The following is a 27,901-nucleotide window of genomic DNA, read 5'->3' as shown; positions in this document are numbered from 1 at the left end:
GTCATAATTGCGGTACTGATGTCCAACCTCACACTGCAAACAATGAATCAGTATAAAAGAAATCCTTTAAGTGTTGGCAGATGTACCCAGGTGTGACATGCACAAAACCACCAGTATCAAAGCTGGACAAAAGCAGTGTAAAGAGAGTGAAATAGTACTGCCACAGGCAGGGGAGAGGCCAGAGAGAAAGAGAGAGAGCGTGGAGGTGAGCTCTGGGTTATGGGCTGGTGCTTTATTAACTTATTTTTTACAGCTCTGAAGGTTTCGAGAGTCAGTAGGAAGAAGAATTTCCTCGGTCTTACCCGTCTGTCCAGTTTTTTTCTTATCTTCAAAGTAAGACAGAGAGCAGGCTGTCTTCAGTGAAGCCTTTGAATCCGTCTACACAACAGGGGGATTGTTTAAAGGCTTTATTATCTTTTGCTGAACGACACACCTGTTGGCACCGTTTTATTTGATCACTTTTTTTTTTTTGCTGGAGATTTCTGTTCATTCTCCATGTGACAGAGACTCACTCAGGAGCTCACTGGATGTGTTTGCGCGGAAGAATGAGCGGCTTTCTGTACTTCATCCTCCCAGCTCTGGGTGGATACACTCTCACCTCTCTGTACCTGCTGAAGAACCCGCTCATTCTCCACAGGAAGAAACGCACCGCTTTTTACTGCACACACATCTCACACAGAGGAGGTAAGGGGGTGACCAGCACTGTGTTTACAGTTTCACTTAGACTGAGGAGATAGATGGGGGTATGTTTGGTGTTTAAAGGGACAGTTCACCCCAAAATCAAAAATATTTATTTTTCCTATTACCTGTGGTGCTATTTATCAGTCTTGATTGTTTTGGTGTGAGTTGCCATGAGTTAGAGATATCGGCTGTAGAGATGTCTGCCTTCTCTCTAATATAAGGGATCTGGTGAAGAGAGAGTTGAGCCGGAAGGCGAAGCTTTGGATATCCTGGTCCATCTACATCCCAACCCTCACCTATGGTCATGAGCTCTGGGTCATGACCGAAAGAATGAGATCACGGATACAGGCGGCCAGAATTAGTTTCTCCCGTGGGGTGGCTGGGCTCAGCCTTAGAGATAGGGTAAGGGGCTCGGACATCCAGAGGAAGCTCGGAGTAGAGCTGCTGCTACTTTGCGTTGAAAGTTGTCAGTTGAGGTGGTTCGGGCATCTGATCAGGATCCTCCTGGGTGTCTCCTGTTAGGGTGTTCTGCGTATGTCCCACTAGTAGGAGGCCCTGGGGCAGACCCAGAACACGCTGGAGGGATTACATATCTCATCTTGCCCGGGAACACCCTGGGGTCCCCCAGGAGGAGCTGGAAGGCGTTGCTGGGGAGAGGGACGTCTGGGGTGCTTTGCTTGGCCTGCTACTCCCGCAACCTGGCCCCAGATAAGCGGATGTAAATGGATGGATGGATGGATGGATGGATGGATGGCACTCAGCTTGTGGTGCTCTAAGTGCCAAAAAATATATTTGAAAAACTCAACGGCAATTTCTCTTTCCAGAAATCATGACCAAGTTACTCAATATAATCTGCAGACCTTGTTGTGAGCAGTTTTATGTAGCCTAGGAACTATTTTCTTTCTACTGAACTAAACCTGCTAACCATACAACTGTGCAGAAGGAAGTGTGCATCTACTGCTGGCTCACCTAGTACTACCAGGAAGAGCACCGGGCTTTGAATCCAATTTTCATAGTGGCCAAACAGTGGAATTACAACCTCCAGGTTCATCGCATGATGCCATTGGGCCCAAAAAGACTTTTTCCCATAGAATTACATTGGGAAAGAGACATCTGGTAATCAGTGGATACATTTTTTTGAGCATCTCAACACCTGAAAACTGACTCGTTTCACTATCAGGATTTGGTGCGGTAACATTTGAAAAGTTTAGAGGAGCCACAAGATTAAGGCATTTTTACCTCCATTCAAGTTACCGGAGTGCTAAACTGGAAGGAGCTGGCCTGGCCGGCGGAAGTCTCCAGAGCTCCTGTTCTTTGGGCCCATTGATGCAGAAACAGCACCGATCAGCCTCCAATGTTGTATCAAGGTCTCTTATCAAGGTTGCGTTTTTCAAATTATTATTTTGGTGCTTTGAGCACCACAAGCCTGATGCCATCTAGTTCAGTGGTTCCCAACTGGTGAGTTGTGGTCCAAAAGTGGGTCGTGGGTCCATTCTGTGGCTCGCAAACATGTCAGCTTTGTAAAAAACACACTTTATTTCTAAGTACAGTGAATGTCTTGCACAGAGCTTTTATTTTGAAGTGCCATTTTCTGCTGTAGAATGAGTGACTAACAGACACCTACTTGACAGAGACAGAAAAACTAGCTTGACAAAAAGGCCAAATGCAAGTATGACACTGAATGTATTAAACTGTGTGGACCTTAAACAAATGACTAAGGAGAAATTTGGACCTTGTGGCTTGACCAGTTGGGAACCACTAGTTCCATTATATTGGAGAGAAGGCAGACATCTCTACAGCCAATATTGCCAACACTGTGGCTTAATGTTTCTCTGGCTACTGAAAAATCAGACACATTTAACACACGTTTAAAAACTGAGGAACTCACAGCATGCTGTCTGATCACCATTCACTGTGTCCTCCTTACCTACAGTAGACACAGTGATGATATTTTCAGAAATCTGTCAGTCCAGAGCCACAATATAGCTAAGTGTGCTGACTGGTTCTGCTCTGCTGCCATCATCAACCCTGACTCCTCTGTTTGTCACCAGGATGTGGAGAGAGGATCGAGAGCACCATGGGGGCGTTCACACAGTGAGTACCAAACTCAAGTGGTGAGCTGCTGCTCTCACAAAATGGACTTTTCAGAGAGACTGTGGAAGCCAGCCATTTGGAATTACAGATAGGTGGACAGAGCATTCCAAATTGGGCCCCTGTTTCACACCCACTCCAGCATCACCGACATCCATCCACCCTTAGCTCTAATACCACAGACAGGCAATTTTAAATGGTCTGACTACAGGGAATCATCATTATACATGAATACAGTTGGGCTTATTGATATCCACAAGTCTCAGTTTTCCAGTCATACCCAAACTATGCAGTTCTAAGACTGCTATGGGACCCCAGTATGCAGGAATATTCAAATGTACCATTTAATAAAATCACAATGCCACACAATTTTTTTCTTGACAAAATTTAGCTGAACTCTGAAGCATAATTTAGCACCTTATGGCATGACATTCACTCTAGCTACAGTGGGTGTTGATCACTAGTCTGCCTAGCTCCCCACCTTTGCCATGTTTAGCTTCGCTTGGTGCTTTGTCACACTTTTTTGGCCAGAAATTTGGCCATTGCCTCTCTGCTCCTTTCGTTTTCTTGTTCTCTTTGTTCCCTGACATTTATTTTTTGAGCCCTTTATTTTTGGTGACTTAGCAAGTCAGTAGCTCCCTTCTCATCTTTAGTATGTTCTGCACATCTGACTCACTGTTTTTACAATAACTGTTAGAGGTGGGGAATCAGATGACAAGTTTAAAATGATGACAGTAAATTAATTTATCATGTAAATACACAAAGCTTGTATTGTCAGTGATATAAGTCAGTGGGTAACTTGTTGTATGTGATCCCATGTATGTAACAAATGGTAAACCACGTGACAGTGGACTCAAACAAACGACTCTGGAGACAGTTCAGGTAAAATAACTTTACTGGTCAAAAGGTAGGTTGGGAACACAGATGGTCTATCAGTGGAGGCAAACAAATCCAATAGGGATGAGGCAGAGGCAGAGTCAAGCAACAGGCTAAAGCCAAAAAGCCAAAAAAGGGACACTGGGAAACAAAAGGCCTGAATGCTAGACACATAAGGCACTGAGAGAAAACAAGACACACACTAAATACTCTGGTGAGGGGAAGGATAACGAGACACAGGTGAGGCTAATCAGGATAGGACAGACAATCAGACACAGGTGAGGTTATCAAAAGGGAGGGAAAACACACAGGGGCAGGAAGTGAACCGATCTGAAACAAGATAAGTAGTGAGTTTCAAAGTGCAAGTAAAATTTAAAAAATAAAAACATGACCAGAAACTTGAGCTGTGACAATGTAAGGGTCAGCCTTTGCATGGTCCCCCCACTGAGGACAGGCCTAAGACCAACTGAGCACGATCAAGTTTACTCTGACTCCATCTTTTTTTTCTAATCAGGCAGAAACTGTGATGTGAGTAATTATCCAGCCTTATGATATGTTTTACAGTATATGTCATAAAAGAGGGATTAGGTCAGGCAATTTACATTTAGCATCTTTTCATTTGCAAGCATCGAGTGCTGTCTAATAAACTGTCACTGTGAGATTTTAGGCTTAACAACAGATTATTTGGAAATCTATCTGCAAAAATATGCACTTACCGCATAACATAAATCCTAGTAATGAAGATATCAAAGATGCTGGTTGTCTGGGCTGCCTAAAAATGCACCCAATGATGTGCTGCACAAAATGTTTGCAAGATTTGTGCCTCATAAAAAACAGTAAATATGCAACACTGTGTACTTGCTACATGAATTTTCTTACATCCTTTCACAGTTGGACATTTTCTTGGACAACATTTTAAGAGATTGGCTCCAGTTCAGAGGGCAGGAACAGCAGAAAGATCTCTTTCTGTGCAGGCAACAAATGCATGCATTCTCATTTTTATCTTTCCTCCATATGCACCTCTGTCTGCAGTGCGGTGGAACAGGGCACACAGATGCTGGAGATGGATTGTCACTTGACTCGCGATGGACATGTGGTGGTGTCACATGATGAGAATCTGCTGAGGCAGACCGGCCACGACGTCACCATCTCCTCACTCAATCTACAGGTGGGAAGACGGATCCTACAGGTCTGTTGGTTAGGTAAAAGGTCACAAGGTCACACTGTGATACAAGCTCCTGCCAAACAAATGGTGGTTTTCTTGCTTATTTTCTTTAGTCCACCACATTGGCATGGACGGGGTCTGTCTCATAAAACAAGAGCATGAGATTCTCATCTTGGCTTCAAACATATATAATTAGCAAAGCCTCTATGTTTCAAGTCAGTCATCTGCTCCACTTTAACTGCAATGTGTGAAACAGTGGCATGCAAAGCCAAATGCACACTTTAAATTTGATCCCTTGAAGCCATGTCTCACACAGCAGGTTTCTAAACGAGCAAGTTACTATATTAGGTAAAACCTGGAACTGCATCTTTTACTTCTTTGTGTGTTTTCACTGCAGTTTTTCAACTAACCTTATTAATGCTGCTGTGAGCTACAGGCCCCTGAACTGATGCCATAAACATACTTTGTCATGTGTTGTAACAGATTAAAACACACAAAAACCTGCTACAGAGTAAATGTTTAGTATCGGATTACCTTCAAGTAAATGTTTGACTTTGCATACAACTGTGTCATATGCAGCAAATCCACTGCATTACACCAAGAAAATCCCAAGATGCATGTTGTTTTCAAGGTAATCACAAGCAATATCATAATAGTATATTTTTATGTCTTAATACAACTGTTAATCAACTCTTTTAGGATATGCCTCTGTATAAGGAGAAACTGGAGGTGACATTTTACACAGGTGAGTTTCTCCTCTCATTCGTATATTCTCAATCATTAACAAAAAGCCACACAATGAACAAGTCGGTCAGTAATATGTGTGTGTGTGTGTGTGTGTGTGTGTGTGTGTGTGCGTGCGCGCGCATCGACAAGAGTATGTGTAACCTTTAGTTTCAACCCCTCCCTCCTCCAGGACGCTACAGCAGCGGTGCAGACAGGAAGTTCGCTTTGCTGGAGGACGTGTTCAGGAAGTTCCCTGACACGCCTGTCAGCATTGAGATTAAGGAGAACAACAAGGAGCTGATAGAAAAGGTACTTAGCAGAGCAGTTTCAGCACTTTCCCAGTTATATCAGATAATCTCCAAAGTATGAAAGTGTTCATGCTTTTGTGATGCTCAGCAACTACCCAATCAAATGTCAAGATTATCTCTGATGATGAGATTTAAAGGTCCAGTGTGTAGGATTTAGGGAAATCTGTTTGCACAAATGGTGTATAATAGTCATTGCTATGTTTTCATTAGTTTGTTATGACCTGAAAATAAGAATTATTGTTTTTTCATTACCTTAGAGTGAGCTGTTTGTATCTACATACAGAGCAGGTCCTCGTCCATGGCATTTGTCATGTTGTTCTGCAGTAGGTCAGAATGGATAAACCAAACACTGGCTCTAAACTATGCATTTTCGTGTCGGCCACCATAATTCTCCTACAGCAGGCTTGTCCAAAGTCCAGCCCCACTCCAACATAACAACATATTGCTGCCGTGTTACAGGGGCTGTAATAACTACAGATGTTACTGCTCTGATTGCATTAAAAAAGTAAACTTTTTCCACTCAGATTTTATGCTCCTGTAGGAGTGTTCTTTATGACAGTTTTACCTAAAATTATATTTAAAAAATACCACAATATATTGCCTTGCATTGCTGGGGAGACGGACGTCTGGGATGCTTTGCTTGGTCTGCTGCCCCACGACCTGGCCCCAGATAAGCAGACAATCCCATGTCTTGATACATATCGTTTCGCCAGATTATTGCCAATACACAGCCCTACAGCAAAGAAGCATAAAGTGAGAGTGAGGGCTGTGGCTTTTATAGCGGTGGAAAATGGAATTCTTTTTCACTGAAAGACGAACCATTTGCTTTGTCTCATTTGTACAGGATTATTTTTAAATAACCCATATGATGCGAGAAGCAGCTGGCTCCCAGGTATTTTCACATGTTCTAATCTGGCCCCCATTTTAAAAAATCTGGACACCCCTGTCCTACACACTTGGCACACAGGAGAAGTGTGAAGTGTGGAGAAGAAGGGTGTAAGTCTATAGGATGTCTGTAAGATAAGCAGGAAAAGGATTATGAAGAACTTTTAATGTAGACATTAAGATTTTTTTAAACCAATTTATTTATTTGGTTTTTAATAGACAGTATCATTTTTTTAAAAAGTAATCACCATATTCCTCTTTGCAAAAAGAGAGAAAAATAAAACAAATAAAAAATAAATTAAAATTAAAGTCAAAGTAAAAAAAAACAAAACATAAAAATCATTAACATATGTTGCGGTTAAAGAGGCACATTTTGCACTGATTTGACAGAGGATAAATACATTTACAACTGCTAAACCAAGCATGTGATAAAAGGCTGCTATATTTAAAATAATCTGTTAATAATAAGCTTTAAAAGGTAATCTGATAAACTTTAAAACTGTTGTTGTTTTAAAACTCCCAACATATAAACATAGTCTATTTTGAAGCCAATACTTCCTACCTGTGAGCATTTGTTTAACCTCTAAAAGTAGGCTGATGCACCGTAATATCTCATTGTACCATCACCACCTTCACATTTCATCTGTGACTCTCCTGTCTGTGTGCAGGTGTCTGACTTGGTCAGACGCTACAACAGGGAGGAAATCACTGTCTGGGCCTCTGTGAACAGCAGGATCATGAGAGAATGCCGCAAAACGGTACATAGACCACCTGGGGGAGACAGAGCTACTTGTGCAGCATTTTACAGTTAATACACAGACAGTATTACATTTTTGCCTCTTATAATATTGTTTTTGCTTAATCTGAAGAGCAGGAATAAAACTGTAAACTGTTTCTGTCTGACTGACTGTCTGTCTGTTGTCTTCCTCATAGAATGACTCGATGCCGTACAGCTTCACTGTGCACCGAGGTGTCTTGCTTCTTCTTCTCTTCTACAGTGGCCTGCTGCCCTTTGTGCCACTGGGAGAGAGTTTAGTGCAGTGCTACCTGCCACGCATCATCAACAGGTGTGCCTGCAGGAGTGTGTGTCTCTGCATGTTGAGTCCATGTGTGTGTGTTCATGCATGTAAATCCTTCCTCCCTCTCTTTGGCTGCAGGCCATTAATACATTAATCTGGTTTTATCCTCTAAGATTATTCGTCTCTAATCTTATGTTTGGTGTGAGATGAATGTGTCACAGTACAGATGCGTCTTTTGTTTTTCTCTCTGTTTTTGTGTGCTGAAGGACGTTCATTCCTAAGAAGCACGTCCTGAGGAACCCACTGATCATCTCCCTGATAGAAAAGTGAGTAAAGTTTCCGTTGCAGCCTTCCTTTGACTGACTTTGTGTTGCTGTAGGAATCTAAAATAATCATGAGAGAATCATTACCAGTAACATGTTCCAGAAAAAAAACTTACTGAGAACATTAGAGTACATGGGGTGATGCTTTTTTTTTTTTTTTTGCAGAATAACAACATTTTGGAGTATTATGATACAGTTTATATATCAGTAAATTCTGGACTATTTTTTACTATTGTTTGTGTAAAAACTGAATTATTCATATATTAATTTATGCTTTCGTTACAGAGTAACAATGAGGAAGAGTCTTTTTAATCACCTGGCAGCCCGGGGAATTCAGGTATGAAACCACATACATACCTCATCCAAACACTGCTCTGCTGTAAGTAAGTGTTTTTAGATGAGGTGTGTGAGGATGCATGATAGGATATAGGGTTATGTGATAAGTGTGAGTGACAATGGCTATGGGGGAAGCTCTATAGTTAGTTTCAGTTTTGTTTTATCAACTGTTATCTATTTTTAGTTATTTTTGTTTTATTTGATATGTATTTATGTTAAAGTATTTCTATATTTTCTTTATTTTAAACTTTATTTTTATTTTTGAAATGCAGTGTTACTATATCCTTCGTCAGTGCAGATCAATATGCAAACAATGAGAGCAAAAAAGAAAACCTACATAAACAAATAGGTAAATAAATATGTAAACATTGTGTGAGAGTGAAAAAAAGGAAACCTACAAAAAATAGATAAATAAATATGCAAACTCAGAGGGTTTTTGGTTCATGACCTGTCTGATAAACCATCTGTAAACTCAAATAAAATATGAACCATTTAAAAAATAAATGTTATGTTGAGCCACTGGTGTTGAAAACCTCCGCTGGGTGACTTTGAATTGTATTTAGCCTCCTAAATCCTTCACCTGCAGATTTCGTCATGAATCTATCAGTGCAAAACCTCAAATCATAATTCCCATCTGCAAAAACAAGAAGGGTTTTTTTCCCTTGTTACTGCATCATCTGTAAGACTCAATTTTACCAAAGCACTTAATAGTTAAATGCCCATTACATTTAAGTATTTCAATGAACAGTAACACTCGCATAGCCTCTCTGAATGTCTAGGCTGCATCACCCCTGTCCTGATGTGAGTAATCTCTGATGGGATGAGGTCACCTCCATCATCTGGCCATGAGTGGTCACTGAATAGTTTGAGCATGAAAACAGTTGCAGTCATATGTCGTAGCATTGTCAGCTGCTGAGGGAGCGTATTTGAACACTCATGGGTGATTCTGAGGTAGTGACTAAGAAAAGCTCTCCCCCTCATCATCCACACAAAAACAAGAAGGATGCGGTTCCCTCCAGAAAAGCCCCACATTCCTGGTAAAAAAAAATAAAAAAATATATTCAAATAAACACAAGAAGTTTGTGCTCTAATTAAAAAAAAAAAAAAAAAAAAAAAAAGGGATCAGCACTCAGTGAATAATCCTCCTAAGCCCTACGATAAGCTATTATGGCAAGGCTTAACTATACAGACCCGTGAGCAGTGATAACTAACATGTCTTTGGGGTCATCGGGTGGGAACCTCCTTTCACCGGTGTTTCGTCTAGTTAGTCCCACGACACCTCCAGGAGGCTAGACAGTGATCCCTGGCGTCCCAGAGACACTCCCCTAATGCCAGGTCTCACTGCTCCCCACACTAACCGAACAACCTCCTTTACCTTACCTATACTACCACAGAGGAGGTAGACCCAGGGAAGGAAGCCTTGTTAGGCTATCACACTCCCCCGCCGGGTTAGGCTGTACAGTCTACCTCCCCAGGACGAGCCCTCACAACAATGACACCTCCAGGAGGCTGGACAGTGATCTCAGCCCAAACAGCACTGCCAACTTCAACCAAGCCCAGGCTCCGTTTATGCGAGCTCCAGGCAGAAGCAATGCTGATACTACCTTTACTAGCACATTCACCATACTCTATTTCACACGCTACATAGCATAACTACAATGTAAGCTAAAGTTAAAGGAGATAAATGAACTCACAGGATCAGCAAACACACTCACTTTGCAGCATGGTCTCAAACAAAATGGATTCAAATAGGCCACTCCCACACTTAAATAACCTTCCTCTTCCTGGATTTCCTTCTTACTTACACATGGCTTTCTCAGCCCAAACAGCACTGCCATCTTCAACCAAACCCAGGCTCCATACATGCGAGCTCCAGGCAGAAGCAATGCTGATACTAGCTTTCCTGTCACATTCACCATACTCTATTTCACACACTACATAGCATAACTACAATATAAGCTAAAGTTAAAGGAGCTAACTGGACTTACAGGATCAGCAAGCACACTCACCTTGCCGCATGGCCTCAAACAAAATGGATTCCAATAGGCCACTCCCACACTTAAATACTTCCTCTTCCTGGATTTCTCCTGACAGGAAGTGGATCTCTCCACCTGATCTCAAGGAGTTATGTGCCCTGCTTAGTAGTTCCCCCTGCTGGCCCCCAGCTGACATTATTTCTTCTGTAATAGATAAACTGGCTGCATTTAATTGCTTCATCTGACATTTCCCTCACTGTCTTCCTCAAATTCTGTCCCCGCACTCCGAGTTCCCCCAGGAGTGAGACAGTTGATCTTGCTATGAATCCCCTACACCCCACTTCCACTGGACAAATCCTAGTCTTCCATCCTCGCTGCTCAGCTTCTGCTCCTAAGTCTGCATATCTAAGCTTTTTTCTTTCATAGGCTTCTTCCACTGAGTCTTCCCAAGGAACTGTCAGCTCAATGAAATAAACTATCTGTTGACTCACTGACCACAACACTAAGTCAGGCCTCTGCCTGGTACAGACTATTTCCTGAGGAACAACAAGCTTTCCCCCTAAATCTACTTGCATTTCCCAATCACAAGCACCTTCTAGGCGGCCACACCCTTGCCTCCTCACTAACTTATCCCTTCTGTATTTCTCTCCCTCACGGACAAACTGAATTACTAAGCCCCTATCCTTAACACCTTCTGAATTCACCTGTCTTCGTTTCCCTTCGATACCTGCAGCTAAACATTTCAACACCTGATTATGTCGCCATGTATATCGGCCTTGTGACAAGCTAACTTTACAGCCTGACAAAATATGCTTTAAAGTTGCGGTATGTGAACACAATGGGCATGATGGGTCCTCATTTACCCACAGTTTTAGGTTCTGGGGGGTTGGTAACACATCGTATGTAGCCCCTACCAGGAATCTAATACGATTCTCCTCCATACTCCACAGGTCCCTCCAACTAAGCTTCCTCTTCTCTACACTTGCCCAATTCAACCACTGTCCCTGTTTAGCCTGGGCCACTACCTTTGCACCCCTTACTATCTCTTCCTGTCTGCGTATCTGTTCTACAACCAGCTTTCTTTTATCTTTGAGGCCTGCTGTATTCCATACCGGTTTACCTGAGCCAAGCCCCAGGCCTCCCCGGCCAAACTGAACATTACCTACAATCTCTGCATGTCTAAGAGCTGCCTCTGCCTCCTGAACTGCCGATCTTGGGTTCCACTTCCTCCCCTTGGTTGGATTTGGAACCACACTCCTAACTACCACGTCCTTACTCCCAGATAACAAGAGCTCTGTCCTGACCTTGGTACATTTAAATTCCTCTGTTAAACTAGATACTGGCAGCTGAAGTATCCCTTTTCCATACAATGCAACACTACTTAGGCACCTAGGAGCGCCCAACCACTTCCTAATGTAGGAGCTAACCGACCTTTCCATTCTCTCCACAACAGATATTGGAATTTCATAAACTGACAATGGCCACATTAACCTAGGATATAGCCCAAATTGCAAACACCACAACTTCAACTTTCCTGGAAGTTCTGATTTATCTATTCTATCCAATCCTTCAGCCACATCTTTTCTAAATTTCACCACCTGTTCCTTATCATTCAACTCTACATTGTACCACCTACCTAAGCTCTTTACTGACTTTTCCCTAATTGTTGGGATGTCCTCATCATCTATGACAAACTTCCTATCACTTAACTTCCCTCTACATATAAGAATTTGGAATAACAGGATAACTTGAAATATCTGTGCTTCCACCATGATTCAGCAATATTTGATACAAAGTCAAAAAAATTATGTATTTTTTCCCCCTAATATTAAGGAATCCATCACATATTAATGAACAGTGTGTAAGATAATGCTAAGTTAAAGTGACAGTTCACCCCAAAATACAAAAACTAACATATTTTTCCTCTTACCAGCAGTGCTATTTATAAATCTGGATTGTTTTGGTGGGAGCTGCCAAGTGATTTCAGCTGTAGAGATGTCTGTCTTCTCTCCAATATACTGTAATGGAACCAGATGGCACTCGGCTTGTAGTGCTCAAAGCGCCAAAAAATACATTTGATAACCTCAACAGTAATGTCTTTTTCAGAAGTCATGATGCGGTTAATCAAGATAATCCACAGACCTTGTTGTGAACAGTTTAATGTAAGGAATTATTTTCTTTTGAACGACACTCCCCAATTGTATCACAGCGCAGAAGGAAGTGTACATCTACTCTCTGTTCATTATTTTGCATCTACATAATTTAATGTTAACTACATTCATATATTGTTTACATATTTTAAATTTGGAGCTATTCAATATCGCACACCTTACATGCAGGTAATGAAAGACATGATAAAGTTTGGCAGAGTGATATATGATGTGAGATGCCACTATTGTTGTCAATTTCAGTTGTCCTACGTTCTTTTTTGGACAGTAAATTGGATCACGTTACACAGAGAAGCTGTCCCTGTGCTCTTACTTCACTCACAACCCTCTGATAGTTAATTCAGTTACTACTTAGTTTATAGGTAAAACAGGAGAGAGAAACCTGCCTTACATTAGCTAGCTCAGTGGTGCTAGGTGAGCGAGCAGTAGATGCACGGTTGATTCTGCAAAGTGATACGGTTGGCAGGTGTAGTTCACTAGGGAAATAAAAAGTAGTTGAAACTGCTCACAACAAGGTCTGTGGATTATCTTGAGTAACCCGGTCATGATTTCTGGAAAGTGACATTGATGTTGAGTTTTTCAAATGTATATTTTGGTGCTTTGAGCACCACAAGCCGAGTGCCATCTGGTTCCATTATATTCAAGACAAGGGAGACATTGCTACAGCCGATATCTCCAACACTCTGCAACTCACACCAAAACAATCTAGACTGATAAATAGCACTACTTGTAAGAAGAAAAATATTTATTTTTGATTTGGGGTGAACTGTCCTTCAAGTTTATTTCTAACATTAGGGAATATCTCAGTGCTACTGGCATTTATATCTGTCATTTGTCCACACTGCCGTCTGAAAGAGTGCTCTGAGCTCAAAGGTCTTACTTTATGCTGATGTCAGCTGTATTCTGGCTGTCAAATCTGAGACAACTGCCACTCTCCAAATTTAGGACAACGGGGTTTGTATTTTTTGATGGTGAAAGCATGTACTGTTACTCAAAACTGCAGGAAGGATGACAGGGAGACAGATCACTCTGATTTTAACTCAGCTTTATTTCTTCAATGTTTGAGATGTAGATAACACAATTTTAATTATGTTTTTGAGCTGTTTGGCCTCAAGGACTCTGAACAGCTCATTACCATTGATTCATACACTGTATCTGTAATTCCAGGTGCATTTGTTTGTGTGCAATGAAGATGAAGACATAAAGGCTGCATTTGAAGTGGGAGCCACAGGGGTGATGAGTGACTACCCGACTCTTCTCTCAAGCTACCTCTGCAGAAACAGGAGTCAGGATTGACCCCAAACACGCCCTCACATGACCACAATTATTAACTCAGAAACAGCAGCCGTCAGATGAATGAGGATTCTGTAAGGAAAAGACTGTAAAAGAGAAATAAATACAAGAAGTGTGAGATCTATTTCTCCCACTGTGCCCAGATTAGTCAGAGTTGTTGGTCTAACTATTAAACACCATGCATTCAACTCTTCAATCTGAATGCTTATCACTGTTGACAAAATTATCTGCACTTAGGTCATTTCTACAGCCTCCACCCACAGCTTGTCACAGCCCAGAGTTTAAAGGAATACGTCAACCACAAAATAACCTTTTGTTTATTGATATAATTACTCACCCGAGGTTTTGTAGAAGCCATGAAAAAAATTCATTTAGCAACAGCAAAACTATATTGGAAACACCCATGCGCAAACTTTCACACAACTTGTGCTGTATAATCCAAGTCTCATTTATCCATGCCAGAGTCCTGCATGGGTCCATTTTTGAAAAACTGTACCCACCCATACCTGTAAAGCTCAGTGCCAGACCTGACTTATCATTATTAGCCATTATGTCTGCCATAAACCACACCACTTGCACCCAAGTCCCACCAAGTCCCAGGACCCGACTCTCATTAAGATGGGTTCTTCATCCTTGAATTACAAATCCTGCAAAAATCTTTCACTGGCTGCACTCGATGTCAGGATGGCAAAAACATACCGCTGCCAGGTTATGAAACATTTTAGCATGCTCTTTCCACCACCATAAAAACTCAAAAGGATCCTCCTCAGATGTCTTGAACTCGATGTAGGCTGCCACCTCATCCTCAGACTGCAAAGTTTCATGGCTGGATTCAAAGGGTCAACTTGTGTCACTGATTTTTAAAATAAAAGGTATTGCAGCCTGATAATAGTGATGTCAAAAGATGTAAAAATATTACACATATACTGCACATCTTTTTCATTTGTTTTATTCTGAAAAATAAATAAATATATTTTTGTTCTCACCTGCTGCCCGTCTGCATGTAGTTCATTTTTACCCGTGCTTGTACCCATGTATTTATACTGTATGTACGTATGTACAAATTGCTCAGCTTTTTGCAGGTTACCCATCGAGTACCCAGTGCGGGACTCTGAGCCGTTTTCAATAGAATATATGAGCAGAGTTTAAACACACACACTTGCTAAGGTGTGCTTGTACTTGAAAGTGTTTTAAATCATGACGTTTAAGCAAAAATGTGTTTTGGAAGTGTTGGGTGTACGACTGATATATGAGACTTGGATTATACTGCACAAGTTTTTTGATATAGTTTTACTGGTTTTAAAAGTGGATCCCTTTTACTCAAAAACTTCAAGAATTTCCCTGTTTTTTTTTTTCTTTTTGTGCAACTCAGCAACACAGAAAAAAATTTCTTCATAAATTCAGTGTAACATCAGGTGAGTAACTGATGTAGAAATGGATATTTTGTGGGTGAAGCATTCCTTTAAAGAAACAATCATTTATTTTTCTCAGCAATAAATCAAAAAATGCTTTATTAGTGCTCTGGGACAAAAAGGTGACAAATGTGAGGGACAATTACGGTCGACAACCATTATGTTTTTGTGGGAGAGGTAATTGCAGACAAGTTCACTCAGTTTTAGTGTGTGTTTGTGCATGTGTGACAGATTCTTGGGTTGGAGGAGGGCCAGCAAGATCCACCAGCACCCTCATTTTCTCAGTTTTAGGTTGTTGTAGGGTTTCCAATGTGATCCTTTGTGTCTTGTTCTTTAATATTTGATGATGATGATGTTGATTTGAGTCTAATGATTTAAACCAGGTAATAATTGGTTGAATTGGAATCACTGGGATAAATAATTCATTTTAGGGCAGGGTTGTCAAACTCATTTTGGTTCATTGGCCACACACAGTGGCCAATGAACCAAAACTTTCCCCCCTTTCTTTTAATGTAAAGAAAATGTTAATCCAATACAGATAATACACAGCCTGAGATTGTACTGAAAAACAAGTGCTTTAGCATGAGTCGTTATACCAACAAAGTCACCTGTGACCATGCAATGATGTAGGGTGTCTGCCCCACTATAAACCCCTACATCATCACACACTCTGCTCCCACTGAATTTTCTCCCCAAGATTTTGAGTGACAGATAGCTCTGGCAATCATCCACAATTCAACAAGTGACAATTGACAATATTTTGCACAATGTTTAGTATTCATTGTTTTTCAGACAACTGTATTCTGGTCAGGGTGGAAAAACCTCTGATGTAGTATTTTACATGAAGCTTCTCACTGTTTACTCCTGACACCTGGCAGCTCTCAGCCTTCACAACTGCACCAAAATCAGGTGAGCAAATTCATCCAGTGGGCTGGATTGGCCCATTTGGCAGCCGGTTCTGGCCCATGGGCCGCATGTTTGACATCCCACATAACTATTCTACCCATAACAGATATTTGTGAGTTCATCCAGCATTGGAGATCATCATTTATTTTTATAAGCAGTGGGGTGAAGTTTAGATTGAACAGCTCTGTCAGCCTGGGGGAAATCTGAATCCCCAGACATGTGATGTGACCAGTGGGAGAGGTGGTGCAGCGGCTGTTGCATCCCAGCTGTTGTTGCTTTTTCTTCATCAAGGAACATTATGGTGGTTTCTGTTTGCTGTTTTAGATGAGTACTGTATTAAATTAAACAGACTGCATGTATTTCACAGTGAGTAATTTAATAAAAAGCTTGCTCTGGATGGATTATGGGAGGAATCACCTTCTCTAGTGTGTGACTCAGAGCTCTACTTATGATGTTAATCTCTGTGTTGATGAGTGAAATGAGACAGTAGCTGTGTGGCAGAGTCAAGTCATTGTTCTGTTTAAAACAAGTGAAATTTTGATGGCATTCATATTTTTTGGTAGTCAGGAGTTTTGCTTTATTCCAGTTATCAGTCTCAGAGGAAGCAGCGCTGCGACGGTGCAGAAGTGTTTACAGTTGGAGTGAATATTTAACCAGCTGGACCATATCACCTGACGACCCATTTCTCATGATAAGAGAGTAAACGTGACTTTGTTTTGACTGTGTCTGTTATTTTCTGACATTATTTGACTGGTTTGAGTAAGTGCTTATGAAATAAATGATCTGGGACAGTTCACTTCAGTTTATGCTTTTATATTCTTTTGTGCGATATTACAATGAAGAGCACTCAAACATGGAGTTGGAAATTAAAGTAAAGGAATTAACTTTTTACAAATATCCATATAGGTGAGTGCAGTGTTATTAATATCTAGGTTGTGTTTTTGCATCTGTGTTCAACAGTCACTCATCTAATGTACGTGCAGTTAGCCTCACCTGGGTCCTTGTTTTCCCAGGCTTGGGTTAAAGTCCAGCCACACCGCTGTGATAATAATCAACCGGCCTGTTGGCGAAACAAAGGCTGTATTTTTCTGACCTGCTTGGCTGTGCTTTGCAGTGTGACAAATGGGTTAATGGAATATAAGTGGATCAGTGCAGACCGAAGTCTTAATACAGTAGATATGCAAAGAGCAAAGGTCTGAATTAGTGACCCAGCAGAGAAGTTAGGCTCTTAATCACACAAACAGGGCTGTTGCTGCCATAATACATAATATTACATATAGTATTTGGGGGAATCTAGTAAATTATTGACATTAAAGGAATAGTTTACCCACAAAATGATAATATGAAGATTAATCTGTCATGCCATGTTACATTGAAATCATGAAGAAAAGTGTTTGACATATTGATTTATTACTTGGGGACCACGTTTAACAACAGCAAAACTACTCTTAAATGTGGTCGGGGTTGTTGTCACTCACTGCTCCGTCCATCACTCACTGAATTTCCTCATTACCGGTGACAGAGGGGAGTCTGCACCTCGTTTATTGTCCACAGAACGAGGCTGCACACAGACATTTTCAGAACAAAATAAAACAGGCTGCAGTGAGAGTCTCTCTCGATAGGATATTTAAAAATAGCGGGTTTTTGCATTTAGTCCTTCCCAGGAAAGCTCAGGGGTTTAGTGTTGCTGGAGCTCACAGGCCTTTTTTTTCAAAGTTAGGATTGGAATATATGCAGTTCATATAACCCAGTTGAAATTAATATATATAAATGCTTGAAGATCCACTCATTACTAAAAATGTATGTCATATAAAAACTAAAGTGATGGTCAAAGTTGTTATCAAAGTTGAAATCTAAGGTGTGATGATGGATTCACATCAACTCATACATTGAGTAACATTACAAGTTGACACTTCACCTTAAAAGTTGCCGGCAGTCGGCCCAGTGAATCATTATTATGAGTTATTTTTTTCTCAGTTTAAAGCTGCTGCAAGTAGCAGCACAACATTCTTTCATTTTATTGTTATAGCCTACTAACTACTTTTGCCTACTAACTTTCCATGGTATAAACAGTGGTTACATAAGCCTCAAAACAAACCTCAACTCTGCCCTGGGCAGACTGACTGTACGTTATTGACCAATCAACAGACTGCAGTGTTCACAGCTCCATTTTTTAGCACCAGATCTGTGTGCTAGGTACCCCAACAGAGGGGTGACCAGAAATGGGGACGGTACAGAACGGTCACATTGGTACCATCCACAACTTTTCACAGTGGAACCTGAAAAAAAGCACACTGAACTGAACTGTACCGCACTGCTAGGTGGAAACAATGCTTAAATGACCACAAAACCACAAAAAGATGCAGCAAAAAAAAAGAAAAACTACCACAAAGTCTTTATCTTGTTCCTATGTAGAAGAGGTGGTGGGGCCTTTTGCATATCTGTGCCCAAGGCCCCATTGTCTCATAATCTGCTCATGCATATGTTTATATGACTTTTCTGTTGTTTATTCTTTTGCATAACAAGCGTGGTAGTAAATGAGATACTCATGAGAATATGCTAAGTGAAAAGGGTAGGTTTAACAAGCTTAAACTACACCTTTTCAGTCTACATTTTCTATTTTCCTTTTGTTTTGTTTTTTACTTTTAATTTAATGCCTTGTCTTTATTATGCGCATTTCTCCTGGAAAATTGTTAACAAGAGCCAAAACAGATTACCATTACCATATAATAGGGAAGAAAACACACAGCTCCAAGACAGTCATACAAATAAATCAAGAAACCACAACCAAACCCCCTCCCCATCCTTCTTGTCAAAGATATTGAAGGTTTCCTGAGTCTCGTCACATAACCACAAATATTTGTTCCTTACGCTGTGCACGTTTGATCAGTTTGCAGCCAGTCTAAAGGACTTTTATCCCAAATCCACCAGCAGGATGTGATAATGACCCACCAGCAGCATTTATGAGACTGTACCAACAATCAAACTGATAGCCATAAAGGGCTCATGTGAAGTCGAATCTGATTGGTTGACCCACATTCTAGACGTCACCCGCCGCCTCCCATTGGTCGACGGGGATTTGTTTTGCACTCTTCAGACTTCCTCCTGCGTGTTTTCATAAACAAACCACATTTTTCTCCCGCCGGGGCCGCAGCGCAGTCATCCTGTCAGCCTGCCAGCATTGTCGGACTCCAGCTCCCGTTTCAACGAAGGCCGCGAAGGAGCTTTTGAAAGCGGGCTCACATTCAAAGGAGAGACGCGGGTAAACGCTGCAGCGACCAGAGGCTGTGTGTGTTGTCTTTATTGTCCGAGCCGTCCGCTCGTGGTCGACCGTTGCACCGAGCCGACCTGCTGCCCACAACAGTACCCTGCTTAAAATAGATGCTTTTCGGCTGTCAGCCGCATTGGTCCGCTGTGTAGACTCCGAGGAGCTTCTGTACTATCAGGTGAGTCGACGTACACCGGGGAATATCCTGCAATGCGCATCTAGCTGCTGTGTGTTGTGACAATGCGGAGCTAGCCCGCTAGCTAACACGTAAGCTAGGTCAGGGAGCTAGTGGCCGATCTGTGCTGCAGCTGACAGATGTGTCAGGCCGTTTGTGACAATATATAGACACTGACAGACGGTCACCAGGGTTGGACGCAGCGTACATGGCGCAGCACACGTTGCAGGGGCTTGAATTTGGGTTAACTGATTGCATCTGACGAGGCCAGGGTTGTTTGTGCTACCTATTTTTATTAACCAGGAAGCAAGCTGCCTGTTAAACTGTGTTCCTCCGAACCAACCTACCACAACTGATTTTTATTAATAAATAACAATACGTGTCACCACAGTAACAATAACAAGTTATATGAGCACTGCATGTTTTCTACTAGGGCTGCCATTCAGTTATTGTCCCACACTATACACCTTTTTTTTCACCTTCTTGTATATAGTAGCTCTGTGTTTGATTAATAATTTGGTCTACAAAACACCAGAAGACTATCAAATGTCTTGTTTTGTCCAACCAACATTTCAGTGTTGTCATATATTTCTTATTTCTGTTATATATTGTAGCATAATGCACATTTTTTACTTGCATATTTCTGTTTTCTTATCATTTCTCTATGCCTATATACAGTAAAAGAGCAGTGAGAGCAACTGTAACATGTCCTAGTTTCCCTCTGTGGTTTAAAAAAGTACTTTGGCTCTGATTTCAAAATCCCCAACGTATTACATTTATTTATTTTATTTAACCCATATTTAACAATGTAAGCTCCATTGAGATCAACCGTCTCATTTACAAGGGAGACCTGGCCAAGACAGCAGCATGCAAAAAGTTACAGCCAAACAACAACACAATAAAAAACATGAAAGATAGAACACCTACACATAATGAAAAAAAAGCAGCAGATCCTCACATAAAGGGAACTGAAAATATCACTCGAAATATGACAAATGATTGATTCATTCATTCATCTTCATTTAGCTTTGTTGTCTTTGTTTGTAGCTGTATATCTACTTCTGTCTTCCTCTAAATTGTTCTTTAAACTGTGTAGGCACACTGTGAGCAACTTATAAAAACAGAGTCAGATTCCTCGCATATGTGCACATACTTGGCCAATAAAGCTGATTATCATTCATTAATATAGGTTAATCTTTCAAGTGCTGCGTTGGCCCATTGCACTTTCTTGTGTATAATAGTTCTGTGTTTTTTGGTCGTTTTGATTACAAGGGCTGCAACTACTGATTAGGTTTATTGCCAATTAATCTCTAGATTAATTTTTCGATTTAAGGATTAATTGCTTCCAAAGTGCTACAAAATATTAGAAAACAGTGAGAAAAGCCTGTAGAAATATGCCAGAGCCTTAGGTAACATTATCAAATGCCTTGTTTTGTCCCACCAACATTTGCAAACCAAGATATTATTTTACTATAATGTAAGGAAAGCATAACAATCAAATTGCGCTTAACTGACTAATTGTTCCAGCTCTAATTTGTACCTGTCTTTGCTCATCTTTGTTGTCTTTGTTTTTAGCTGTATCATTCTCTACTTCTGTCGTCCTCTAAAATATTTTTTGAACTGAGCCTAGGCATGTCGAGTGCAAGTTAAAACTAGAGCCAAATTCCTTGCATATGTACACATACTTGACTAATGAAGCTGGTTGTGATGTTAAATAGGTTAATCTGCCCAGTGTGTTGGCCCATTTGTGCCAGGAAAAAATAGATGAAATGCTGAAATTATGAAGATTAACACAATCATGGTAAACTGAAATGCTGTGAAATATGGTCAAAATTGTTAGTCAGTCAATTGTGATCTCTAAGAGCAATACTTCAGCCGGAGACCGCAAAACTATATCAAACCATGTGCAGGGTAATCCAAGTCTCATTTATCCAGTTGTATGCTCAGTGCTTCCAAACACATGCATTATTGACTAAAATATTGGTATTTAAAACTGAACTGAAAGTGAAACTTATGAACTCCGCTGACAAAAATAGTTATTTCACCATGCACTTCTGCAAAACAACCTTAGTACTGGAATCTAGCTTTTAAGAGAGCATAGATATGTTTCACTTTCAGTTCAGTTTTAAATAGTAACTTTTTTTAGAGCTTAAAAGTAATTAAATAATCTTAGTCTTTGAATTTATGAAGTCTTAATTGCCGCAAAAAAAAAAAAAAATCAAATTTTATATAGCTATTTTTTATTTTCTTTTTGCCAAATGAGTCATGTCTTGTTACTTTATACTTGCACTTATCTGTTGGTAAATGTAGATTAATGTTATGTTATGTTTGTTTCCACATAACACCTAACTGTCTGCACAGAACCACATATATTCTACTTAACGTTATACTTACCTGCAGTGCATGAACAAGAAAAAGACAAGTTGTCCAAAATCAGTCTTAAATGGAGTTAAAAATGATCTCTAAAAGGTCTTAAAAGCATTTAATTTCTGTCTGATACCCTGTGTAAGACATATAGGTCAGGTCAGGTTGTTTAGGGTTAGCTTTGCAGTGTTTTATCGCTATTATCAGATAACTGAAAGCTAATGTGAAACCTGTCTGTGTTTCACATCTTTCACTTCCTCACTGACATCTGGAAACGTATTCAAGACAAAAAGTGGTTCACCAAAGGGTGTTAGGAGTCATAACCTGACTGAGTGCTTGCATCACCAACAAATGCACAACAACAAACTACCAACCTACTTCCTCCTCCCCTCTTCCTCCGCAGACATGGTGAAGCTCACAAAGGCCAAGACTTTCCAGGCCTACCTGGACTCCTGCCACCGGCGCTACAGCTGTGTGCACTGCCGCGCCCATCTGGCCAACCATGACGATCTCATCTCCAAGGTCAGTGCGCTGCCACTCTTGTTGTTAATAATCATTTCAGGCGGGTTATGACGCCGCCTCATGGCTCTCGCTTAGTTTAAAATGTGTCAAGACAGGAAAAACTGGACTGAAAAAACAGGTTTCCCAAAGTTAGAAGTCGTTTTGCAAATAAAAAATAAATAAAAATACAATTAATATCATGTGTTTTATCCACATTACAAGTGGACACATGTAGCATTTTTTTCTTATGTCTTTCGTTTTTTGTTTTTTTTTGTCTATATCTTCTAGTCATTCCAAGGCAGTCAAGGCCGAGCCTACCTCTTCAACTCTGTGTGAGTATTTGATTTCTAAATATTACTACATGTCAGCACATTGAATGTACACAAGTGGCTAGTCTTAATTTAGATTTCCAATCTTATTTTTATTTCCATGATCACTAAAAAGGGACTTCAGTAAATGTTAAAATTCAGTTTTGAAAACCACTTTCCTTAAATGTTTCCTTGTATCAGCCCTACTTTGTTATCAGATTTTTTCAGATTAGATAAGTGGGTCCTTAAAGGGACAGTTCGACCCCAAATTAATTATACTTGTTTTTTCTCTTAGCTGTAGTGCTGTTTGTCAGTCTAGATTGTTTTGGTGGAAGTTGTCAAGTGTTGGAGATATCAGCCAAGATAATCTGTAGACCTTGTTGTGAGCATTTTCACATTGGAAACTTTATTTTTTCTACCAAACTACATCCATGAACTATATCACCCCTCAGAAGGAAGCATGCATCTTCTGCTAGCTCAACTAGCACAATGGAGCTAGCTAATTTTATAGCTCAGCCGAGGAGGACGCCATTAAATTTTACATGTCGCGCTGTCATGAATACAAGTCTCTTGTCCATGAGTAGATGCACGCTTCCTCCTTCGTGGTTATACAGTTGACGGGTCTAGTTCAGTAGTGAGAAAATAGAACCTGTCAACAATAAATTCTGTGGATTATCTTGAGTAACCCAGCAGTCATGATTTCTGGAAAGAGACATTGCTTTTGAGTTATTCAAATGTATTTTTTTGGCACTTTGAGCACCACAAGCTGAGTGCCCTCTAGTTCCATTATATTCATGAGAAAAAGAAATCTCTACAGCTGATATTTCCAACATTTAACTCACACCAGAACAATCTAGATTGATTACATAGCACTAAAGGTTAGAGGAAATATATGTATTTTTGGGTTTTGGCTTGAACTGTGGGTCTTTGAAACAAAAACATGTGAATGAAATATGATCTTTGTTTTTCCAGCATATAATTGCATCATTTTTATAGTCTACTTTTCTCTGAAAACAAATTCCCAGTATCACAGATGTTTGCACAGCCCACACGGCCAGCAGATAATTTGATTTGCTCTCGAGTGAACCTTGAAGTTCACTTTAGTCTCGCTTCTCCTGGGTTAGTGGGTCAGAAATACACAGGCTCTAACCCTAAAACGGGAGCCCCTTAAATAACTCAAGCACTTGATCTAAATAGAAGGCTTAAATTGAATAGATGCTGATGATCTGTTTCTGTGGAGCTCTTGCAGCCTTCCCATGACTGATTCATGAACTTGAGTCTTTTTTTTTCCCTTAAAGGAGAAATGTAGGACAGTAGGTCCTTTACTGTTTAGGTTCACAGTAGCCCCTTAGTGCATGGTAAGGAGAGTAGTTTAATTACTGTGAAGCACTCTGTGAATCAGAGTGGAGCTGCTGCTTGACGACACTGTGTCTGGTTTCAGGGTGAACGTCGGCTGTGGTCCTGCGGAGGAGAGGCTGCTGCTCACAGGACTTCATGCAGTCGCTGACATCTACTGTGAAAACTGTCACACCACGCTGGGCTGGAAATATGTAAGTACCTGCAAATAAAATGCTGACTTGTCACTGTTAAATTGCTTTTTTGTTTGACAAGAGCTGTAACATCGTCCCCACCACTGACACCTGGTGTAGGTTTTGATTTACACTTCAGCGTCAGATTTCAGCTGTTGATGGCACTCCAGTAACATTAGCAGGATGTATCGCAGTGATCAGATCTGTGTCCTGTTTTACCTTTATTCCTTAACTGAGTTTACATTCTTTCATCTACCATGTGATATAGAGTGAGCTACGCACATACTTAGAAAACTACCGTTACATCTAAGTGAGTTCTGTCATGTGCCGCATATTTGCCGTGTTTACTTTAATTCATTCACTGTGACGCAGCGATTAGTCTGAGCAGATTTGCAGTGGAGATGGCTTTGCTAGATGTTTCTTACTGAAAAGCAGAAGTTTGAGTCTTTCTTAATCTTCCTTAATGTTGACTTCGCTTATCAACAATCTGTACCTGCATTAGAAGCTTGTAGGAGAGAGCACAAGCAGCCCAACCTGACCAGTAACAGCTCTTGTAGTCTGCTTGTGGTATCTTTGTAGCCATGCCAACTACACTGTAGCTATAACCCCATAATGCACAAGTATAATTTTGAGCTTTACACGTTTTACAATGTTGTTGCAGACTACTTTTTTTTTTAAAAAATTCCCATGAGAAAATAGGGTACTTATGATGAATATTTTGAAATGTTGGAGACAAGGGTTGGTCAGTGTCTACCAAATTGGCACACGACGATGAATACAGTGAAACATTGCTATGGACAATGATATCATTGTTGTTATACTAAAATAATTGTCATGGTTGTGCCTAAATTAAAACATGCTTTCACTGGGCGATAAATGATTGTAATTGTGAAGTGATTGAACAATCTGTTTGTCAGACACAAGGAGCTATCATAATAATTACAATAAACCCATTCTTCATTTTGCACTCTCAGGCTGACACTCTTAAAACAATGGTTCCCAACTGGTGTATTGTAGTCCAATAGTGGGTCATTGATCCATTCTGAATGGGCCGCAAGTGATACGCAAATGTGTCAAGTTTGTATAAAAAACAAAAACAGTTTACTTTTAAGTACAGTTGATTTTTTTAGTGCAGAACTTTTATTTTGAAGTGCTGTTTTCTGCTGTAGAGTAAGTGACTAGCAGACAGCTACTTGATAGAGACAGCAAACTATCTCGACAACATGACCCAACGCAAGTATGACATTGAATGCATTTAACTGTGGGACCTCTAACTTATGACAAAGGAGAAATCTGGACCCTGAGGCCTTTTTAAAATACATAAATATCTGTTCTAAGCCGTGAAATGTTTGTATACTTGTGTTCACCTGCAGTTGCACCTCTGGTAAATTTGAATTATTATTATTTAAGCGTACAATGAATGCCATTAGTGTCAGTGCAAACCCACGTCCCCACTGCCCTTGTGTTGGTGTTGACATAGTGTTAGGGCCACGTGGTCAATGTTTGTCAGCCATCGGCCCAGCTGCCCAACACTACTGGAGATGTGAAGCATTTATTGAACCACAGATTCGTTTACTCTCATATTCATACTATAGGTCAGTGTTTCCCAACTGGTCCAACCCCAGGGTCCAGATTTCTCCTCAGTCATCAGTTCGAGATCCACACAGTTCAATACATTAAGTGTCACACTTGAGATTGGCCATGTCATGGAGCTAGTTTGCTGTCTCTGTTCATTAGTCACTCAATCTACAGCAGGAAATGGCCTTTTGAAATATAAGCTCCTTGCCAGAAATTCACTGCACTTCAGAATAAAGTGTGTTTTTTACAAACTTGATACGTTTGCGAGTCACTTGTGGTCCAGAATCCAGAATGGGCCCACGACCCACTTTTGGATTGCGAACCACCAGTTGGGAACCACTGCTATAAGTTAGGTACAATGCTTTGTAGGAAAAAAATAAATGTACTCATTTGGCAGATGTTTCAAGTACAAGAGATCATTTACCTCCAAATTCAACATAGTATTGAATTGAGACACAGCCTTGAAATGTCATAGTTGAAGTGAATGAAATAGTTAAACAGTTACATGACGTGACACGTTTAGAGTGTGTGCATGTTTTTTATGGAACTAGTGCTCAGCTGCATGTACAGTAAGGACACCAGGACTTTTGCAACATAACAGGCAGCCAGGGGCCAGTTAATAAACAAACATTAATACTTAATCTGTTAATAATTAGCCTGGACCTCTGTCGGGGGATCTTCCCCTGGCAGTATTTTTTTATAAACAAGCTCTATTTTGATGCTTTTTAATGCACTCTGGCACCTCATTTACAAACATAAATCCCCAGTGTGAATCCATTTATTTTCATTGTGAAAAGGAAACTTTAATCCGCTCTGTAATAACCTTTATGTGCCTCCCTTCTGCAGGAACAAGCCTTTGAGCTGAGTCAGAAGTACAAGGAGGGGAAGTTTATCATCGAGCTGTCCCACATGATAAAGGACAACGGCTGGGACTGAGAGGGAAAAATCTTCATCTTTCTTCATGACTTTTTCAAAAGTTGCATCCCCCTTGACATTAAAGGGTTCCAGTGTAGCTTCCTCATCCCGTGTACGAGCCATCGCTGTGCCACACTTTTCACTTCGTACGGCTTCGCCAAGAAATAGCATGTGATGCCTTTATCTTTTTCTGTTCTTCATGTTTTTCCAGCGACCACAACGACAACACATTTGCTGATATTGCTATCCCAATTGCTAGTTGTGCTGGGACATGGACTGAATGAGTGCAGGGTTTGTTTGTGAACGACTGGGGGATGTTGTCACACAGGCACGTGTGCATGTTGGATTTTAAAGCGTGTGTTTGAGTGATGAAACCCTTATCAGCGACCGCTAAACAGTCTCGCCCTGCGGGGGCGAGGCCAGTGCAAATCAAATAATCTGACCCTCTTACACAGGTATTTGAGGTTTCCTTTTGAGTTTAAGAGGCACATTTAGACATATCTGGCACAAACTGAGTGAAGTATTTAGGCCTGTTAAACCCGTAGATTATTTGGAGTGATGGAAGGGAAGGGGAACACTCAGAGCAGTGGGAGGGCTTGTTTTTTTTATCAGTGAAATTCTTGTTTTTTATGGTAAGAGCAGTAACACTTAATATTTTGCTAAAGGCAGTCAGGATGTTGAATTGGTGACGTTAAAACCGGTAAAGTCTCCTGCAAGAATTCTTAAATCTCTAGTATGAGTGTTTCTGCTTGTAGGTATACATTTTTAGTGTGTGTGTGTGTGTGTGTGTGTGCATGCTGAGATGTCTTGAGCTGGACGGCGTTGAGAAGCATTAAGCCTGGGGTTCACATCTACAGTTTCCACTGCACAGTTGAGATATGTTCACTTTTACTTAATGCTGTTGAGATCTATCCTACATGTGTTTGTGTAATAGCCTAACATGGAGCTGCCCCCTACAGATACATTTACTCAGTTGTGTTAGAGCAAAAGTGTGATTAGGATTATGTAGCATATTTATGGTGATTTTTAATGTCTGCTTCTTTCATTAAAGTGTATTATTTTAACCTAATCTTTCATTAAAATACAGTGTGTCTGTAA

The 27,901-nt window shown here is 40.5% G+C and overlaps 2 protein-coding genes across 3 annotated transcripts; both read left to right on the top strand.

Annotated features, from left to right (window-relative positions):
- The first annotated feature begins 239 nt into the window (after positions 1–239).
- On the top strand, positions 240–19,609 carry gdpd3a (glycerophosphodiester phosphodiesterase domain containing 3a). 2 transcript variants are annotated; one of them, XM_033644746.2, is made up of 10 exons: positions 240–684; positions 2,733–2,775; positions 4,681–4,837; positions 5,513–5,558; positions 5,730–5,848; positions 7,401–7,490; positions 7,666–7,799; positions 8,018–8,077; positions 8,360–8,411; positions 13,722–19,609. In XM_033644746.2, the coding sequence occupies exons 1-10, from the start codon at positions 528–530 to the stop codon at positions 13,848–13,850; spliced, it is 987 nt and encodes a 328-aa protein (XP_033500637.1). In that variant the 5' UTR covers positions 240–527; the 3' UTR covers positions 13,851–19,609. The 2 variants fall into 2 exon arrangements, with proteins under 2 accessions (XP_033500637.1, XP_033500638.1); XM_033644747.2 differs by having other exon boundaries at positions 244–684; positions 4,681–4,816.
- ypel3 (yippee-like 3) lies at positions 16,723–27,901 on the top strand. Its single transcript, XM_033644748.2, has 5 exons — positions 16,723–19,611; positions 22,376–22,494; positions 22,762–22,805; positions 24,223–24,331; positions 26,735–27,901. The coding sequence occupies exons 2-5, from the start codon at positions 22,378–22,380 to the stop codon at positions 26,822–26,824; spliced, it is 360 nt and encodes a 119-aa protein (XP_033500639.1). The 5' UTR covers positions 16,723–19,611; positions 22,376–22,377; the 3' UTR covers positions 26,825–27,901.

This window comes from Epinephelus lanceolatus, chromosome 18 (assembly GCF_041903045.1).
Source record: "Epinephelus lanceolatus isolate andai-2023 chromosome 18, ASM4190304v1, whole genome shotgun sequence".
In the NCBI taxonomy this organism is placed as follows: domain Eukaryota; kingdom Metazoa; phylum Chordata; class Actinopteri; order Perciformes; family Serranidae; genus Epinephelus; species Epinephelus lanceolatus.
This window is presented reverse-complemented; position numbering and strand designations above follow the sequence as displayed.

Bases quoted from the DNA above. Each gene is read 5' to 3' on its own strand.
- ypel3 (XM_033644748.2), top strand. From the start codon at position 22,378: ATGGTGAAGCTCACAAAGGCCAAGACTTTCCAGGCCTACCTGGACTCC. The intron at 22,495-22,761 runs GTCAGTGCGCTG...TATATCTTCTAG, and splicing joins ATGACGATCTCATCTCCAAG to TCATTCCAAGGCAGTCAAGG. The intron at 22,806-24,222 runs GTGAGTATTTGA...GTCTGGTTTCAG, and splicing joins GCCTACCTCTTCAACTCTGT to GGTGAACGTCGGCTGTGGTC.
- gdpd3a (XM_033644746.2), top strand. From the start codon at position 528: ATGTGTTTGCGCGGAAGAATGAGCGGCTTTCTGTACTTCATCCTCCCA. The intron at 7,491-7,665 runs GTACATAGACCA...TCTTCCTCATAG, and splicing joins TGAGAGAATGCCGCAAAACG to AATGACTCGATGCCGTACAG. The intron at 8,412-13,721 runs GTATGAAACCAC...CTGTAATTCCAG, and splicing joins TGGCAGCCCGGGGAATTCAG to GTGCATTTGTTTGTGTGCAA.